Raw genomic sequence first — 20,049 nt, 5'->3', positions numbered from 1 at the left:
CAGCCGGTCCCCGGGCGCCCTGGCAGCAAGAGGAGCCGTAAATAGCTCGGCCCCTCGGCAGGGACGCGCCGGAGACACTCTCCAGAGCCTGGCAGTGGAAAATGTGACAGCGCTTTCCACACTTGACTGGGTTCCAGTGAAGCACCGCGGTGGCACCGATAGTGCCTGCTCCTGGCCCCAACGCCACAGGGGACAGGAGGCCCCGGGCTCTGGTCCCAAAGCTGCACAGTAACCCCCAAATGCTGTCAGGGATGTGATTCCTACCTGGAAGGGCAGCTTAGCACAGACTCTTTGCTCTGTTCTCAGTGCGCCGAAAAACTGAACCGCCGCTCACCTGCAGCCATTGCCCTAAAGCAGGATCTTGGGCAGATGCAGGATATCACAGGAGTGCTCACATGAATGTGGGAACAAGGTGGCAAAGCCACAGGCTCAGCTGTGAGGAAGCTGCAGGGAAACAGTCTGGGCAGCAAGGAATTTCCTCAGGCAGGGTCCAAGGCTTTCACCCCAGAGCTGCTCCTGCACAGTGAACACCTACACCAGCTCCACACACAGCAGAGGGCCTGACACAAGCTCTGCAATGGGTAGTTCCCTAACAATGCCAAAAGTGGCTACATCAGCCCTAGAAATAACCTCAGAAATAACAAGTGTGGTTTGATAACAGAGATGAGGCATTTAGAGCAGTCCTGGCAGCAGAGGGTGGAAGCTGACGACCTCTTGCTCCTGAGAAAGGCAGAGTTTCAAGTGCTCACCACAAAGACAAGCTATGGCTCTGGAAAGCAGGCACAAGGGATAACTGAGGCAATAGCAGCTGAGGACAACTCCTTTTTAACGAACACAGCTCAAGTAAAAACCCTTTTATTACATAAATATTAAAAATGACAAAGGACAAGAAAAACACAGAAAGTATTTACATGGACAGTCAAGAAACCACAATGAGATAAATACTCTGGTGTAGAACTTCAAACTGGAATGTAAAACCCCAAAGCTAAAACTCAACATGGCAGAGGCTGAGCAACTGGGGCTTGCACAGACATAAAGGACTAAGAGACAGAGACACACAAGTGTGGAGTTCTAAACACCTCCCTCTTACAACTCTATTTACGGTTGTGAATTTTATTGTTAAGGTCTCTAAAATGGAAGGTGTCTATGTGAGAGGGTACTTAAAAAGGATTTGATCTGTGCTAAAGTATAGCTGAACATGAAAATGACAACCAAGTGTCAAAGGATTCCAGCTACTAACAGGTAAGAGGAGGGAAGTGCATCAGTACCAGCTGGGCATGTGGCTCCAGTGCTTCCAAGGAAGGAGGGGGTCCTATTTAAACCAAGAAAAAAGAGAGATTCGCTTACACCAACACATTTAAACTAGCTTTAAACTCAGTAAAAGTATTCACTAGACCAAGATAACGATGTTCTTTGGCAAGAGCTTGTCCAGAGCTCTGCTGATGGCTCAGCACTGTGAAACTCTTCATCCTAATTCAAAACGAGTCATCCTCCTCGGACTCCTCCAGGTACTGGACAGGCTTCTTGAGACGCCCAGGCCTGGCACGGGGCACGGCTGCGATGGGGCTGCCTGCACGAGCGCTTGGATCAATGGTAAAGCTATCATCGTCCTCTGGCTTGGGTTTCTGGAGGGAAAGGATGGTCAAGAAGTGACTCATGACTCTGAGCATAAACAGGGAAGGCTCAATTAGCCCCTAACACCCCACTGTGTCAGGGAAAGGGAGGGTTGGGCTGATGAGACCAAACCAACAGCCTGGGATGAGCCTGTGTGCCCAACCCTGCTTCGTGCCCACCCCTCCCTGCACCCCCGGGGTGTCATACAGAAGGTTCTACCTCTACGACACTTTTCCTGCCACTCTCTATGGTACCCTCTCAGCCCTAATGGGTGGTGGAGCACAAACCTTTGCTGCAACTGATTTGGAAGTCTTGGAGCCAAAATCTGACTCAGAATCCGAATCCGAAATCAAAGCGCTCTGCTGCCTTTTGACCACTTTCCGCCCCTTGGTCAGCATAGGCTTCTTGTCACCCACTGCTCCGGCCTCAGAGTCCAGGGATCCCTCCTTTGCTGCTGTCTTGGTAGATTTGGGTGCAGCCTTTTTCTTGGTGAGAATATCCACGATGGATGGCTGGTTATCTGAAACAGAGCGCTGTGTTTAAACCCTTGTTCTGCTGCCTCTCTTCTTCACAGCCTGTGAGTAACTTCCAACACAAACATGCTCTGCACTACACTGTGAGGCCAGCACGCTGGTTGTCTCATTTTGAAGCGTGGTTTTCTAGAAAGATCACTCTTTACTAAGATGAGAAGAAATGAAGGGGTTTATCTGCTCAGTTCCACTACATTTAGATGATCAAATTAAAATGTACCCAAAGCAATTTGCAGGTTATTTCAGGTTGAAAGGACCTCAACTCTCAAGGCTGTGTAAGCAATCTTACACCTTCAAAAGTTCTGCAAAGGAAGGAATGAATTTCCTATCTACACCAAACCCTTTCTGGTAGAGTTCTTCCTTACCTACATTGTTTAAACAGCATTTTGGAGCCCAGCTCCAAGTTGAGCTGAAATGAGCAGGCCACTTCGGAGTGATAATAGGCTTTCTCAATTTAGGAGTGGAAGAAACAGCTATTTTGCTGTGAAGTAACATGCTATTTCACTGCTGGGATCAAAACCAGCTCGTGATGGGATATGCAAAACTACTCTCCAAGGTTGACAAAGAGTTTGGGCAGCTAAAAAAAAAACCTGAATCAAATGTGGTAGATTTATGGGGTCGAGCTAGCACTAAATAGATCGAGCTACCCCAAAGCAGCTTGTCTTCTTCCTGGGAAGTGAGCTACCACGCTGCTTTCTTCCCAAAAAGACATGAAGTAGAACATTAACTGCAAGACACAAATTCCACTCGGATTGTTTCTGCCAAGTATTACATAGCACTGTAGGAAGCATTCACTTTTCCTGTTCCCAAACTAAAATTCACTCCCTTCAAGCATGTCTGAGATGAACTCCAACATGATCTGTTCGGAAACAGACTTCTTTAAAAATGACAACAACCAGGCAACCTTTGCCACAAACCCCAGATCTTTCTGAAATGAAAACTCAAGTTATTTGGGCCTGTGAGTGCCTCAAAATCACTCAGACTGGTTGCCCACAGGAAAAATAATTGTTCATCCAGAAAGTTTACTAAGGTAAACTTCTTACCCTTAATGGCCCCAGCCTTCTTAGCTGCAGCAGGTTTTTTAGCTACAGCCTTGCTGTGAGGCACAGAGACAGAAGGAGCTGCAGCAGCTTGACTCCCGTTTTCATCCGCAACATCCCGAACTTGAACTGAATAAAGAAAACAGAAAGCAGGTCTGAAACAGTCAAATTTATCTATAAACATTAGAGCAGAAGAAAACTGGTTTAATCCACTCTATAAAAAGAACAACTATTCAAACTGGATTTATCCCAAATCCAAGTTGGAAATGGACAAGAAGTCTGGTGCCCTGAAACCACCTTGTACCACATCAGCGCACTCTCATGGAGTTACAGGTAAAGCATGGAGGTTTGGAAGGTCTGGTACTCACCAGGGATAGTGCTTTGCACTGGCTTTTGCTTGGGAGCTTCAGCTGCCTTTTCAGTGGTTTTCCTAGAACACAACACCCCAAAGTCTTTTTACAATGTGCTAAATAGGTGCATTGAAGAAAATGAGCTATTAATATCTATAGAGCAGTAACACTAGAAGCACAACTAATTTCCAGTGACTATGCAGAGAAACACTCACTTTGGAGCAGCTCTGGGCTTGGAAGGGGGTTTTTCTTTGGAGTCTGTATCCGATTCAGAGTTGCCTTCACTGCTGCCCTGAAATTTAAACTCCTCATCTGACCTGGAGGGATCTGAATCCGAGTCCGAACTGATTATGGTCTTGACTTTGGCTGGTGAAATGACACAGATGTATTTCACACATTTGGCAACATGAAACTCGGTTTCCTTTTCATTATTTTAGCTGCAGTTATTAAAAAATATAGATCTGAATAAACCTAAACAGATGTAGAGACTGCCAGTGAGGAGACTTCAAATCACAGGTGTATTGTGCACTCACTCACCAACAGCATACTTGATTTGCCAAGCACTTGTGTAATTAAAGCAAATGACCTATTTCTCTTGCTGCCCATTTCTGCTTTTCCTTGAAAAGCATTGTGAAAATCTGCTCAAATGGTAGAAATATTTACTTCTTCTCTCTAGTATAATAAACAAACCTCTTAAAAATGATTTCTGACCGAGATCTCAGGCTCTGGGAGCTCTCTGAAGAGTCTCTTCAATTTTCTCCTTCACAGACCACCCTTCATTTGTGTTGCACTCACCTGCCGCTTGGCGAACCACTCTCTCTCTTTTAGGAGGCACTTCAAAATCAGTCTCCGAATCAGACCCAGAGTCAGACCATGGGTTTCGTTTCTTCACTTTCTTTAATGGCTTAAATGGTAGTGTGGCCTGTCTCTTACCACCTGAAAAATATTGGAGGCAGGGTGAACCAACAAACTTCCACATGTGCTTCAGGCTTTGTAGTTCAAGCTCAACTTAGAGATACATCACTAAATTCAGAGGATTCTGGCTTAAATATTGAAGAGAAACAGGAATCTTACCCTGCCTGTTATCCAGAATCACTTTCACAGCTCGTTTTTCCAAGAATAGTGATCCTAGATGTTACTCATCACTTTAGGAAGCGGTCAGATAACCGAATGTACAACCCTTCCCCTCATTTTCCATTGATGCAATAACACACAAAAGCATTTACCTTGCTCAGTCTTAAGCTTCTGTGCTAATCTCTGCTTAAGGCTCGCAGGCTCTTTGTCCCCTGATGGGCTTTCTTCTTGATTCTCATCACATTCATTTTTTTCAGTCTGAAGATACAAGCAGATATCAAAGAGAAAGCAAGTCAGCTCACACAGGAGAGGCAACATATGGTAATGCAGAAAGGAGCTGCTTATTTGAGATGTACAAAAGTTGGTGAATTAAATTGTGTGTAAAAATGATTACAGGTAAATAGGACACGATCTGTCCCCAGAGCTGGTGACTTCAGTGCAAAATTCACCTATTAACAAAAACAGGAACTTTGCCTCCACTTTGAGTACGCTTTTGGTATCGCCTTTGTGTGCTGCTGGTCTGGCTCTGGGGTGTGTGGAGGATTCAGAATTGAACAGGGTGGGTGAAAAACAACAGTGCAAGTTATGTGGAAAAACTGTTCTATGGAAGCATCTGTAGGAAAGGAGCAGTGCCTGGCTCCAGGTCAAAACAGGTGAAGGGCTATTTTAATTTTCTATGTTGCAAATGGCTGAATGGCACAATTAGTGCTATATAAAGGATTCAATCTTTATCTCCTCAATATTGAGAACAATAATGGCATATAGTGGCTGAAAGTATTACTGGAAATGCAGAGGCTGTTCTCAAGAAGTGAATTTACTAGCTGTGCTTCCTGCTTGCTAGAGGATTTATAAACTCCCCAGGGCACCTAGGACAACTTTACTTGCATCTGCCTTTTAATTTCTAAGCTACCAACCCATCTCTGACACTGTGACATACGCTCTTGCCAAAAGATTTCCCTCTAAGCCATCTCCTGATCTGTTAGCAAATCTGTTCTCCTTCAGGTTAAGAAACATCCATTTCCAGTGTTCCCCATGTGTTAGAGTTCTGTCCTTTTCTCTGAATAGCTGCTTCATCAGGACAAGTTCAGCTAACAGCTTGCATTTCTTTAGGACTATATTGATGGGGATGTAAAGGAAGATTAAGCAGAATGTTCCTTGTTACCTTTATTTTCTTTTTACTTTTCTTCTCTGCCTCTGCCTTCATCTCTGCAGTTATTCGAGGTACAACCCTTTCGCCATGAGGTGATGGCATTACTTCTGGCAGTTGTGCCTTCTTCATTTTGCCTCCTTTTGCTTTTAAAGGTTTCCCAACAAAGCCTGCCATCTCATCCTGCCTTTGCTTGGCTTCCACCGCCTGCATAGGCAAGTGTAAAATAAGACAACCATGAGAACACAAAAGAAACAATGTACTCCTGAACAAAACATCATCACAGACTCTGCAATAGGGCACTCTGTACTTGCTGATACATTTCCTACCATCAGTTTAAATGAAGTTTCCCACCCTGGAAATCTGTAGATTTGCACATTTTTGAGTAATGATTTAAGCCAGAGATGTAGTTACTTGGGGAGTAAGGAGAAACTCAGGCAGTGACCTGGCGTGATGGTACACAGATGCCTGCCCACAATTCAGGCTCTGTTCAGTAAAGTCCAGCTCCTCCCCCATCTACCTTTGTGTTTTGACTCCCTGGCCCAGAGCTGTGGTACTCCTACCCAAGCTAGGAAGGTGAAAAAAGCTTCCATTCTCCATAGTCAGTGCAAGACAGTGCAAGACATAGGAGTTATTTTTAGTCTCCTTGTTACGACAAAAAAGTCAATAAAGAGCTGGTGGCTAAGTCAGCAAGGGAGTCAGTTGTGTGCACTGAACATTGACATACATCAAGCTCTTCAACAAAGACAGCAAGGTCTTCCTTCCACAGATCAGAGGGACTCTTGCACTTCAGGTTCTCCAGCTCCTTTTCCTAAAGGGAATCACAGTTGATAATCATTTGTCACATTTTAATCCGCAATCAAAAAAATATGTGACGATGCTTTTATAAAAAAAAGGAAGCAACATACTTTGCTATCTCTCTGCTTACACAGCTCATCTTTCTTCTCTTTAGTCAGATACCAAAGAGGCATGTTAAGCAGATAGTTGAAGTCCGGTCCAGTACCTGCAGCTGATTCTTTGTCACTCTCCTCCTCCTCCTCCCCCTCTTCTTCCTGAATGTGGATTTAAAACAAACACTGTCAACAAGTGCAGTGACATACAAGGGTAGGGCTGCTGATCAAATCTGGACTGCATCACAGGTGACTCCATGTGCTTGTGGTGTTCTAGGCAAAAAGCAACTTGGGCTTCTTCACATAATTAAGAATTAAGAAGCTTCAAGACAGGGGCTAGTTGAGATCTGTTTATAGAGAAGATGACTGAAGCATTACCTTGTTCTGTGACTCCTTCCAAGCCTTCACTGGATCAGATTCATACCCTCTCTGGATAAGAACTTGAATCAGCTCTTTCTTGGGTTTGTTTTCTGTAAACAGACAGTTCAGGATTGTCAACTAGTGATCACTGCCAATCACTGGTCTGTAGCATCCCATGGTTCTAGCAGCTCAGCATCCTATCGGGCTCTAAAACAGCCTTTCCTTATCAGAGGTGGAACATGTGGAAGAGCCTGAAAATAACACCTAAAATGTTCCTACTTAGCAGGTGATTTGTCAGGTCAGCATTGCTCCTGAACCTGCCAGGAACTCCTGCCAGAGCACTGTAAATATTTTTCTTCTTCATTTCCATACATGCATTTCCTCTGCCCTCAGTAGTTTTTGATCTTGGAAAAAGAGGTATGATGGTATCAAAAAGGCTTCATGGTAATAGGCAGGTGGGGAAAAAACCCCTGATAGCACTCAAAAGGCTTTGGTGTAGCTTGTACCTCATTAGACATCACCTGGGAAATTTATGCTGTTAAGTGCCCTAACCAATGGAACTGCTTCAGCTGGAATTTGTTCCTTTTTAAGATATCAGAAGCAATCAACCATGAGACACAAATACAAATGAAACCAGCTCTGTCAGCCTTGGAATTACTTATTACAAAACCCCAAGAAAATGTATTTCAAGGGAATTATTTCTCTTCCTGAGTCAAGTCAGACAGACACAGGCTGCTGGGATTATGGGGCTGCCTTCAGATACAAACCACAAAGCATCTTATGACACTTTGTCTAGCTGAATCCTCCAGGAATGCAAGTGAAATACAGACTTGCCTTTTAGACTGAGGTGGAAAGGTTGATAGAAAAATCTGAATGCTGGGAACAAAGACCTGTTTCTTTTCTTAGCTCATGGTTCTCAGATGCTGCTAACTTGAGTGTCTCCCGAATCTGAAATCCCAATCCACTGAGAACATGATTCCGAATATTTTTGCAAAGGTTCACACAGATAACACACCTTAAGTATGCATTTAAACAGAAAACACTACCTCTCCTTTTAACCCTACCAGCACTTTACTCTCATTCTGAATCAGAAATACATAGGGATTATAACTAAACTATTAAAAAAAAAGAATTATATTCTCAAAATAGTGCACAAGTATCCTGTCTTAATTAATATGTGCATAACACTTGAAAGACCAAGGATACTCTGTGAAGCATTTTCCTCTCGTATGTTACTGGAACGGAAAGATAAGCTGTGGTGTTGTTTGTTAAGAGCCAGTGCGGGGCTGAGGGGCTGCTGACAGAACTCAAGGGAGCACCTGGTTCTCCCCATTTCATCAACCAAGTACCTAAGAACCGTACATACCAATGACAATTTTGCCATCTATTTTCTCCAGGATGAACCGAGCCTGGTTGCTCAGCTTTGCAGACTCAGCACCCAACATTCCAATCAGCCATTCCTTTCTCAAATTGTAATATCGGAGTCTGAGTTCAAAGAACTCTTTCAGAATGTCTTGGGGAGAATCGTACTTCTTGAGAAAGCCGACATGGTCAAAAAGAACCTAGATGAAAGAACACGGGTGTTATGACGAAACTGATTTCCAGACCCACTGAGAAGTACCTATAACACAGGTGTGACAGTACAATTGAATTATTAGCCAACAGGTTATAAAACCTTCATGTTGCTTTAGATATGATTGCAGCTTGCAAGCCCAGCAGCAGAGACAATTTTAGAATATGAAAGTTCTTGAAAGCACACAGTAGGGTGAAGGTTACTCGAATCTTCAAGCTATCTGTAGGATAAACGTCTTGCATCAAGCTTCACACATTGTCAGAATCCAGACATTCAAGTGCCAGTGCTGTTGTCACAACAAAGGTTTCTGTAAACTGTGTGATTTCAGATCACTTTGGCTCCTTCAGGCAAAACTATACCACTTCAAGCCCATTCCCAAGCCAGCCTCTTGACCTTTTGAAGGTGTATTTAGAAAGCAGATTTAAACCCAGTAAGAGCAGAAAAAATAAAAATCAAAGTGAATAGGTTACTGCAAAGAGGATTTTTGTTACAGGCAGCTGTTTTCACAGTCTGAGTTAAACCAAGGACTTTCTTCAGCAAAATCTATTACATACCATGGAGTTGCACGTTAAACTTGTTTGGAGTTTGAAGACCTTATGCAGCCCTGCTGCTTTAGCTTCTGCTAGTTTTTCTTCAGTCATCTTCACTATGAACTTCACTGTTGTATCTGTGTGATATTCTTTGTAGTCTGTGATCAGTGGGGGTGTCTTCTCAGTCCCATTCAACATTGGCTCCAGAACCTGCTCTTTGTAAGTCTGAGAAAAGAGTCAAAATCAGAGCCATGTTTTCTGTGGAAATGAAAAGCTCTAAAACTAGTCACTTTTGTTTTACAGGGCAAACTATCCACTCCTGGGCCAAATTCACTCTTTATTACCTGTGTCCACGTTCTGACAGGCAGCTCGGTGATCTCAATGGTTGTAGAATTAAGGATAGACACTTCACCACTTATCACATACTGATTAGGTCCCAGCTCATCTATTGTGCCTTTGAAATTCTTGTAACTAGGAAGCTAAGCAGAGAAAAACACTGAGTTCAGTTTCGTGTTGATGCTTCAAGCTTTGAAGCACTTGCTTGAAACGCTTCAATGTGCTAAATGAACTGACAAGTGAGACATTGGTTTTTAATGCATTATTTACCATTGGCAATGGCTCTTCTCCATCCATTAGGCGACGGATATTGTTCACAACTTCCCTAATATCAAAGTTGGGGATCTTACAGGACCAGCCAGTCCCAATCCCTTCTGCCCCGTTTATCAGCACCATTGGAATGATAGGCATATACCACTCTGGCTCCACACGTTGATTATCATCATATAGGAACCTCAGGACATGGTCATCCATCGGTGGGAACACCAGCCGTGCTAGTGGACTAGAATGGAAAAAAGATTTTAAGCCAGAATTCTCATTATTATCCTACTCAAATTTATCCCTTTGTTTTCACTCCTATTTCCATATTCTCTGTCATGCCTTTCTGTTCTCTGGGATGATTAGGGACACGGTTTAGTGATGGACTTGTCAGTTCCAGGTTCAGGGTTGGACTTCATGATCTTAAAGGTCTTTTCCAACCTAAATGATTCTATGATAACCAAGTTTACATATCAGAATCTAGCATCCAACTCTCACTTCAATTGTTGCTTTTCAGTATGCAAGTAGCCCAAAGTTTCAAAGGGAAAAAGTAACTCTATTTTTGAGTCCTGTAACATGCTAATAATGTTTAAACCAGTAAGAAATCTTTAATGCTGACCTGAGCATTGTGAAGATGTATCGAGGACTGGCAGAGTCTTTCCCACCATGCAGCCTTGTGCCAAACTGACCAATCGGCTGTAGCAAGTTGAGGTTGTTACTGCCCACAAAGTTCTGAGCTAAGTTAATAATAGTCATCATCAGTGACGCCTGCAGTAAAGGAAAGTTCAAAGCTAAGAGTGTAGAATTCTTCACTGAATGGAGAAAGTTAAAGGTAAAATTCACACCAAGATCAAAACTGACATAAAGGATAAACTCCACTAATATAATACTGGAGGAAACCCACTGAAAGTGCATCTCAAGACTATCTAGTCTGGGTGACGGGATGTAATCCAGTGACTCACAGATATATTGCTATCTACCTGCCCTTGAAACCTCCAATGAAAGATTCTGTCAGGCTCCAAAGGGAAGCTTGTTTTAGTGCTTAACTTCTCCATACCAAGGTATAAAGGCTATTAACATCTGCCTAAATCTAGCACAAATCAAGTGGGTTTTTCTTGTTCTACTTTTTGAATGAAATACAGTCCCATGAAATCTAGGTAGGACAGGCAGACTGACCAATCTCAGATTAAATTAATAATGAATAATTAATAATGGATACACAGCCACTTCGCTTTGTTTATACTCAAACATCTAATTCTGCTTTAGGGGCACCTTAGCTGTCAAGTCAACAGAGGGGCTTTTTTTGCCTTTCATTTAAAAAGTATTTTGCCCAGCCAGGCCAGGTTCTTACTTCACCATGATGGTATGAGGACATCTCAGCTACAGACCCAGCCAGCTGAGCAACCTTCACCTCCCGCTTATCATTTCGTTTGAAACATGTGAACAGAACTTTTCTTTGACCTGGCTTCAAACCTGTATAAAGAAGAAAAGACCTTGTGGTTAGAATGTGTTTCACTTAGCTTCTGCTCTCTAGAGACCAAGAACTACTTGAGCACCTAGAGATTCTGCACCAGAGAGTAAAGTACTTGCAACAAATACTAAGAAACAGACAAGGCATTTAATCCAAAGGTTAAAAACTTGGACAGCAGAAAACCAACTTCAGAGCATTGATCCTGAAAACTCAGAAGGTTCACAGGCTCTGATATGACATGACATACAAACACCCATTTATTAAGTTCTGGGGAAGGCACTATGCAGAATCATCACCTTGAAATAACTTACCGTCAACCAGTGACGGGATTGATCTTTCATTATCTGAGTTTGAGAATAGCACTAGCTCCTTGTTGATGAAGTTGTTGTATGTCAGGTAAGTAGTGTTTTTCCCATATAGGTATTCCTAAGAAAAACAGGTGCAAGATTCCTTAATTTTAACGAGGCCTAATCTGTTGGAAATCACACACATTCTATTTCAATAGAATGGAAGCTCCTTGTACAACTAGGTGGACACAGCTCAAGTGCTGAAATCCTTAGCATGGCTCATGATGTCTGAGAAATAAAGATCTCATACAGTCCTGCTGGAGTTATCATTTCCCTATTGATAAAGTACTTTGGAAGGTTAAGAGTTAAAAATTAAATTAACTGTTGGACAACTGATAATGAGGCCATGCTGATAAGATGAGAGAAGCAGCTGCTCTGCAAAATCCCAAAACATTTCAACTGTCCCATAAGCCAGTGACTGACTCTCCAAATCCAAGCTGTGTGCAGCTCTGATGTGCCAGAACAAAGCTGAGAACAGCCTCAGGGAGAGACAGGAAACCAGTTTACTTATATATGTAAACCTTCTACCTCTGGCAAGCCATGCAGCTTCCGTTGTCTTCTATCCTCCATGAAATTAGTCAGCCACTCTTTTCGCTCTTCTACCTTCTTCTTGCTAAAGGCCTGTATATTACAAAATGAAATGTAAGTCAAGGTCTGACCCAGGAGAAAACTGCAGCAGAACATGCAGAAAAATGTTAAAGGAATATTTACTGTTGTGTCTGAAAATATCAATTGGTTTGTAGTGATTAGTTTGTTCTGAGCTATATTTAAAACCCATCATTAAAAGGGTACTCTTGGCCTGAGGTCTGTGGACAGATTTGCTTCTACTGGTTAGACTAAAGCCGTAGCCTTGACAACAAAGAGATTGTCTCAAGCCCAAAGGCCTCTAAGAGCATTTTAAGAAAAATACACAGCACTTCAAGCAGTAAAATACCAAAGGTATTAAATCAGCAGTTAAATCAAGTGCTAGTTACCAGGGTGATCGCAGCATCATCTTCAGGCCCAGTGTATTTGAAGCCAATTCGATGTTTAGCCATATCTGCAAAGTATTCTTTAGCCTCCTTCGATGTGCTGGTACCCAAACCTGCAGAGACAGTTAAACCTAGTCAATTCTTGCTTAAATCCAGTTGTAGTTCAAAGAAGTATTTTTACTATGCCTAGTATCTGTGACACATCGTTAAAATGCACAGCATGAAGAGGACTTACTGAAAACTTAAGTTACTTTACAATGAGCTGTAAGGTATCACAAAACACTACAAGAATTGCAGACTGGTGAGCAGTTGCATGCTGTACCTTTGGGGTTTGTCTGTAAATCCTGTAGATACCTGAAAGTATTAACTGCAGATTGGAAACAATTCCTCATATCCAGCAGTTGGCAACTTTCTTACTGGTATTAAGCAATGGCTGACTACTTTCCTTACAGTGCTAACAGTATGCAAGGACTGTGCTATGGAAAATAGCACATAAAACTGAGGGTAACTGCTTAAGAGGGGTGAAAGAATGGTTACTTACAAATATTGTAATTCCGTTTTGAGATTTTATCCACTTGGAGGTTACTATTTCTTTACTTTTATAATTTATGTTACAGATATTCCTAATCAGGGTATCTTGGGAGGGTAGAGACATGGAGGACACTCAGTCCAAAACCCCTTCCGCAAAGGCAGGGCTAATTGAATTTAATGATGAATTCTCTTGATTGGGTCATTTAATTTCACCACATTAAATTTTTTACAAACCTTTATAGTACTTGATTTTCCATGAATTGTAGTTCTGTGTTCTGTTTTTCCATTCTTCAAATTCGGGAATGCTGTAGAATGCAATTTCTTCTTTGTTTTTAGAGGCCTACAATTAATAAAGTAATTTGTAAAACGAGAGGCAGATTTGGACCAATGGATCCTTACTCATTCGCCTTCCCATCCACCCAACCCTTACCTTTATGATGGGAGTAATAAATTCCTCCAAAAAGTTGTGTTTTAGAAGAGATGGCCAGTTGTGATGGATGAAGTTAATCAGCAAACCTTTGATATGTGATCCATCCTGATCCTGATTTAAGAAGAAAAAAAGAGACATTTTACCAGGGACATGCTAGAATTGGCAATCGCTAGATTGATAGCAAATGATAATTCCAGCTAAGTGGCCCTATTCACATTCACTTCTAACAAGGTGACCATGTGTTGTTTAATCATTGAAAATTAAGAGAAATAGAAAAGGCACATTCTTGGTGAAAAGAAGTATAAGGGACTGGGTCAAGGACCCTGAATTAGCAGACTGAAAGACAGTAACTGGCTATTTGGTGATGCTACTCCCTCTTCTGCTTTATTTGGTTTGTGGCTGAAAAGACATTATGACCCACTAAAATAGAGGATGATGAAATAAATACAGAGAATTTGGTACAATGATGGCAGTGGAAGAAAAATGCCATTTTCTTCCTCCTCCCCATTTTCAGTTCGAGTGAACCTAACCTGATCTGTCATAATCATAATCTTGCCATAGCGAAGAGTGTTTAAAGATTCTCGATCTTCATAGTCCTTTTTGTATTGCAAACCCACAATCTTGATGATGTTGTTGATTTCAGCGTTTTCCATAATCTGGAAAAGATCACACAGAATAAAACCTCGTCTTTCAGACTTAAAACATAGCTCTCAGAAAGTCTAAAATGATCCATAAACTGTTGACTGAGCTTTGCCTTCTCAGTGTTTTTTTGCTGTTTAGAAACTTAATTCTAAACTGAAGCCTAGTGCTTAAATTATTATATATAATTCCAAATATTTTATAGTCCACAACACAAACACTATTTCTTCAGGCAAAACGCTGAACAGGACTTAATATTCCCACTTAACCAGCAAGGCAGGCTGAAAATGAGACTAAATTCAAGTGTTCAAGACACTGCTCCTCTGAGTTCCAGATTATATTGACTCATTACACTAATGTGCCTTCTAACATGTAGACTATAACAATTTTCCAACTCACCTGTTTGTGAGAAGCTTCTCTGACATTGAGTATTTTCCCACGAAGTGGAAATACTCCATATTTGTCTCTACCAACCACTCCTAGACCAGAGACAGCCAGGGTTTTGGCTGAGTCTCCCTCGGTCAGGATAAGTGTACAGTCTAAAGAATTCTTGCTGCCTAAAAAGAAAAAAAACAAGACAATTTCCTAAGTAAGTGAAATCAAAGCCTGCATGCTCAAATTGGATGAGAATATCTTCCAACACATACAGGTTTTGCTACACTGCATGTAGTAAATGGGGATAAACATAGTAAACGGGACTGTAAAATGGGGATAAACTATAATTACAGGTTCTGTCTTCTTTTTTTTCATTCTTCCATTTGTCTAACGAACAAGTTTTAATTGTTTTTGAAGGAATTGGTTACAAAGGATGCAACACACTTACCAGCATCGTTGGCATCATCCAGCTTAGGAACTCCCTTAATCTTCGTGTGTTTCACAGCTGAACATTTCTTATTCAGCAGGTTCTGAGCTTTAAATCTTACCCAATTTAGGACACTTTCAACAATGCCACAGGCGATTGCCTGCAAGACAAAAAATAACCCTGAACAATTGGAAAAACCTTAACAATGATGGAATTTTAAGGTATATACTTTAGTTCATAACACTACTTCAAAAGTATGTATTTGCCACATTAAATGTCAAATGGAGTTTACAGACATCTTGATTGTGTATACCAGTACTTACACTCTTAATAAATTTTTCACTCAGTTTACAGGTTGAGCCAAAGTTCTTCGCCTGCAGTGTCATGTTCTCCTTGGTCTGAGAGTCAAAAGTTGGGTTTTCAATCAAGGCATTCACAAAAATCCACATGTGGTTCTTCACCTGGAGTTAAATACAACAAGCACCACAGGTTACATGGGCTCCTCTCAGTAACAGCAGTCAGTGCATTCTGACAACTGTCTGTCAGAACCACACAGCAAGGAAAAGCTGTTATCACTGTATGGTCTGGAATTTTCCTAGATGTTGTGAAAGAATTTAGGACAGCCAATGAACATTCCTGAACAATACTTTATGATTTGGGATGTCAGGGAACCAACAGCTCTCAGCCTAATAGAGATCACCTAACAGGTACTGAGTTTTAGTGCAGCCACACTGACTTACAGTGTTCTGATTACAAAACACATCAGCCAAACAAAGAGAAGATTGTTAGTTGGCTTAAACTGGACAATACTTCTATAATTAGCAGATTTTTATATATATTGTCTGTACAGTGGAAATGTGTATTAATTAATGTGGTAATGTATTAAGCTGTAGTTACAATGTGCAATAATGCTAGAGTTGTGCTTCCCACTGGGGACACTGTACCTGAAAAGGCTTCACTCCAACTCCATTCTTGTTCTTCTTTTTCACAACTTCAATGACTTTAGTCACAAGCTGGTCAGCTATGTAATCAACGTGCCTGCCACCCTAAGGGAAAATGGGACCAGAGACCTGATGGTAGTTCCATTAAAAAAAAGAAACCTATTTCAAACTTTATGCATAGCCTTTGCAACATGGAGCAGCCAAGCCTTGTCCACTAACACACATACATTTGAAATAGCTAATGACAAAGAACATGGCATTAGCTTGACTGAATAAACCAGAGAGTTACCTTTGTAGTGGCAATGCTGTTGACAAAGCTAACTTGCTGGAAGCCTTTTTCACTTAAAGTCAAACACACTTCCCACCGAGAATTTACTTCCTCGTGGACAACCTTCAGCGCATTACCAGTTTCATCTACTTTGTCCTTCAGATAGAGGTCCACATAACTGCGGAATCCTTTCACCTGCACACAGATATAAGCAGACAACTCCTTTATAACAGCTCCTATAAATACTTAATTCATATCCTCCTGAAAAGTGGGTAGAGAAACCACTCAGGCACATTTTCCACTTACTATGTGTAATGACATAAATTGCTTCAACAAAACCTTGCTGTTTAAATAGCATGAGAAATGCAGATGTTACCATTTCTGCTAAATGCTCACTTACAGGCAGCCTCTGTCCATTTAGGAAAACTTTGACATCCTTTGTGGATCCAGCAATATCATACGCTCTTCGAGACATCAGTGCTACAATGTCTTTATCAAGGATTGTCATTTTGAATTTTGACAGATCAGGTTGGAAGGTGACACATGTGTAGTCTTCTCCATCAAAATATTTCAGTTTCATTTCACCAGCCTTCCCCATGTTGTCAGTCCAAGTCTGAGAAAAGGAGGTTTTGTAAGTAGCAAGTCTAACACACAAGCCACTAGAGCTTCATTTTTTAAAGCAGAAAGCCAATTTGCAAGTTTTAGATACTTTCAACTAAAAAAACCCCCACTAGATTCTGGTTATGTCTGCTCATTTCATTATTCATCTGAATTTTATTGTGTGGTACAGTAACTGTGGGCTAAACTTATTCTAATCACAATGCTCTGAATGCAAGTTACACCTGGATTTTCGAAACAAAAAATTAGGGTCTTAATGGAAAATCTTGGGTATAATCTTACTGAAATAAGAAGGATTCATACCTGTCTGAACAGCTTTTTGTATTCACGGCAGGCAGTTTCCACAGTAAATTTTGTGCTAAATATGTTGCACAGTTTGGCTCCATAACCATTTCGCCCACCTGGAATTAGAAGGAAAACAGACTCGTGTTATTACCTTTGGTCAAAACCATCTCAAAGAATTCCAGACTAACAGGAGTTCAGCCACTTCAGCACAAAGAACAACTGGCAATAAGCAACAACATCCTACAACCTCAGTATGTGACTATAAGCCCACATTTAATTACAAATAGCATTCAAAGAGAATTTTCCATGTTTGTACTGTTATTAATATAGAGCATGAAGGTATCTCTCTGGTGGACTCCAAACACCATTTTCAGTTGCATCAAGGGCCCCCTTCCCAATGTTATTTTGGTTCACACACTTTTATATCCATCAGGCTGCTCATATATTAACACATATTTGAGAGTCTTCCCTACCTGTGACTTTCTTTTCATTGTCATCATAGTTGCTGGATGTTAGCAGCTGTCCAAAGATAAGAGCAGGCACATAGACTTTCTCCACTTTGTGTTCAACAACCGGAATACCTTTCCCATTGTTCCATACGCTGATTGTGTTATTCTCTCTAGGTAGAGGACAAAGGGTGTTTTTAAGGCTGCAAATGTCTGAGCTATGAAACAAGTGTCACACAAAAGCTCTGGGGAAAGGCCACCATTTCATCAAAAGCAAATCTCTGCTGAGCAAGTGCAGGAACTGCCAGCAGAGGGAGAACAAGTCAATCAAAAAAACTCAGCTCCAAAGAAACTGTCTATGAAATGGACCACCACACACGGAAATCCTCCATTTGTGCTCCGTGACAGAATACAAAGGTTGAGAGGAAGAGAATGGCCACAATAAGTAACAACCACAAAGCAGTCATTTCACAAGTCAGCACTCTAAGAGACCAAGCAAAGAGCACTCTGAGAGACCAAGGCAAAGAAAAAAGCCTTTCACAGGAGCTGAATTACTAGTCTAATTTGGATTGACCTAATGGCAGAGACCACCACCACCACCACCATACCAGCTTAAACAGCATCCATGTGAGAAATACAATGTACTCAGGTTGGGAAAGCAATGAACAGAAACAAACCAAAACTTACACGTCAATTGTAACTTTAATGCATGTCATGTTTTTATCTCTCTGCTTGTTGTCTGCAGCATTGACTAGAATGGAAAGATTATTGTTATTGTATCGCATTGTCAAGCAAGACAAAGCTATTAACTGATAAAGTGTCTTCAGCAGAATGAATGCAAAAACTCGATACAATGTTATTAACAATCAGCATGCAAATATGTTGCAAGTTAAAGATGAGTACTGCAAGTTAAGGATGAGTACTACAAGTTAACTGAGAAGTCTGGGATGAATTACATCAGTTTCGTAAGAGTGTGCCATCATCCCACCAACTAATAACTAATGGAAGGACTTTATCAAATATCTCCAAGCACAAACCACACACCCTGCAACCACCATCCATCAAACTGTGCTTACAGATACTAGTTGGTCAACAAGGCAATCAGATAAAAGTAGACTTGCATTTCTTAGCTGCTTATTAGACATTCAGCGCTCATTAATAACCATCAACCATTGACTCAACAGACAGGTCTCCTTACCTAGAATCTCATCAAAGATCTTGTATAAGCCAGGCACAAAGGTCACATCTCTGCAGTTCAGGCCCACGTCCTCATCAAAAACCCACATTTGCTGAAAAGAAGGCAAAAACCACATGAGTCCCTGGGAACACCTCCACTTGCGTGCTCTGGGCTCGCAAAGCAGGCGCTTTGTGCTGTATAAACCAATGCTTTGTGCTTTATAAGCAGATGTTAATAACTTCCCGCCTGCACCGAGGAGCTCGGGCGGCTTAGCCCCAACCCCGCACCTGGGTGACCATCTCCACGGAGCCGATGTAGGTGTCGGGCCGGAGCAGGATGTGCTCCAGCTGCGTCTTCTTCTGGTAGATGTGCTCCACCGAAAGCGTCTTCTTGACGCCATCGCCCTTGTGCGCCCGAACGTTCCCGTCCGCGGGCTGCTCGGGGGAGAGAGAGCGGCAGTGAGGGGCAGCGGGATCCGGGGGGATCAGATCGGAGGTGGGGAGGAGGGTTGGAGTGGGCCCAGGCAGGGGGACCGCGACACGGAGCCAAGGGAGAGCGGAAGGACCCCGGGGGATGAGGGGACCGGGGACGGGGAGAGACCATGAGGGGCCCAGGGGAGGGGAGGGAAGCGCGGCGGAGGCCGAAGCCGTGCAGGGAAGGGGCTCCCCAGCGCGGGAGGGGTCGAGGGGCACCGCACGCACCCTGAGGGGCGCCGGGTGCTCCTGGAGCTCCATGATGGCGGCAGCGTACGGCTGAGCAGCAGCAATGGCGGCCCCAACCGCCAGCGGGCTTTCAAATCTCCCTTTAACCCGCCGAAACTCTCCGCCAATCACCGCCCGCGGCTCCCCTGCGCGCCGCCAATCGCAGAGGGAAGGCGGTGACATGGGCGGTGCCCCAGCTCTCCCCTCTGGCCAGTCAGAAACGCGCAGCGCTTTCAAACCAGCCACTCAGAAGGGAGAGTTGCGGGATGGGCGGAGGAACCTACCAATAGGAGGGCGCTGATGCGGGAGGCTCTGCCTGCCCAGTTGCTGCGGGCGCGCTGGGGAGGCGCTGGTGCCGCGCTGGTGCCGCGCTGGTGCCATACTGGGACCCCGTGGGCACGCTCCGGGGGCACAGCGCTGCCTCTGGGACAGGCACCGGTGCTGTGCCCCCTGTGTGTACCCAGCAGTGCTGGTGTCGGTGGATCCCCTTTCAATGACTTCAGTGTCCCTATGGTGTCCCTGTCCCCCCATTTGTGCTGGTCCCAAAGCCCACGGGTGGCCCCAGACCCTCTCCCGCTTCCCCAGGCTGGCTGCAGCAAGACCACCATTGCCCCTCACTGCAGCAGGAGATGTCCTGGGTAAGCTCCCCCCCGCCCCCAGGTACAGCACTCTGGGTTTCAGCCAAACCCCAGCGTTCTGCATCTTTATTTCCAGAGCAGT

The 20,049-nt window shown here is 42.9% G+C and overlaps 1 protein-coding gene across 1 annotated transcript; it reads right to left on the bottom strand.

Annotated features, from left to right (window-relative positions):
- Positions 1-1,475: 1,475 nt before the first annotated feature.
- On the bottom strand, positions 1,476-19,362 carry TOP2A (DNA topoisomerase II alpha; the record flags this gene model as incomplete). Its single annotated transcript, XM_080633304.1, has 35 exons — positions 1,476-1,625; positions 1,902-2,134; positions 3,188-3,313; positions 3,553-3,614; positions 3,750-3,900; positions 4,330-4,470; positions 4,761-4,866; positions 5,771-5,962; positions 6,483-6,566; positions 6,664-6,807; positions 7,024-7,115; positions 8,372-8,567; positions 9,133-9,333; positions 9,453-9,587; positions 9,715-9,946; positions 10,322-10,470; positions 11,054-11,175; positions 11,485-11,599; positions 12,049-12,141; positions 12,495-12,604; positions 13,257-13,362; positions 13,453-13,563; positions 13,983-14,108; positions 14,491-14,644; positions 14,911-15,053; positions 15,217-15,354; positions 15,838-15,939; positions 16,124-16,297; positions 16,503-16,715; positions 17,024-17,121; positions 17,479-17,624; positions 18,139-18,202; positions 18,650-18,740; positions 18,916-19,062; positions 19,330-19,362. 35 exons carry the CDS (start codon positions 19,360-19,362, stop codon positions 1,476-1,478), a joined length of 4,680 nt encoding a protein of 1,559 aa, XP_080489430.1.
- Between the last annotated feature and the right edge of the window lie 687 nt (positions 19,363-20,049).

The sequence above is a fragment of the Psittacula echo genome, assembly GCF_963264785.1.
Source record: "Psittacula echo genome assembly, chromosome: 23".
Classification (NCBI taxonomy): Eukaryota; Metazoa; Chordata; class Aves; order Psittaciformes; family Psittacidae; genus Psittacula; species Psittacula echo.
The sequence above is the reverse complement of the archived record's forward strand: the minus strand, read 5'-3'. Positions and strand labels throughout refer to the sequence as shown.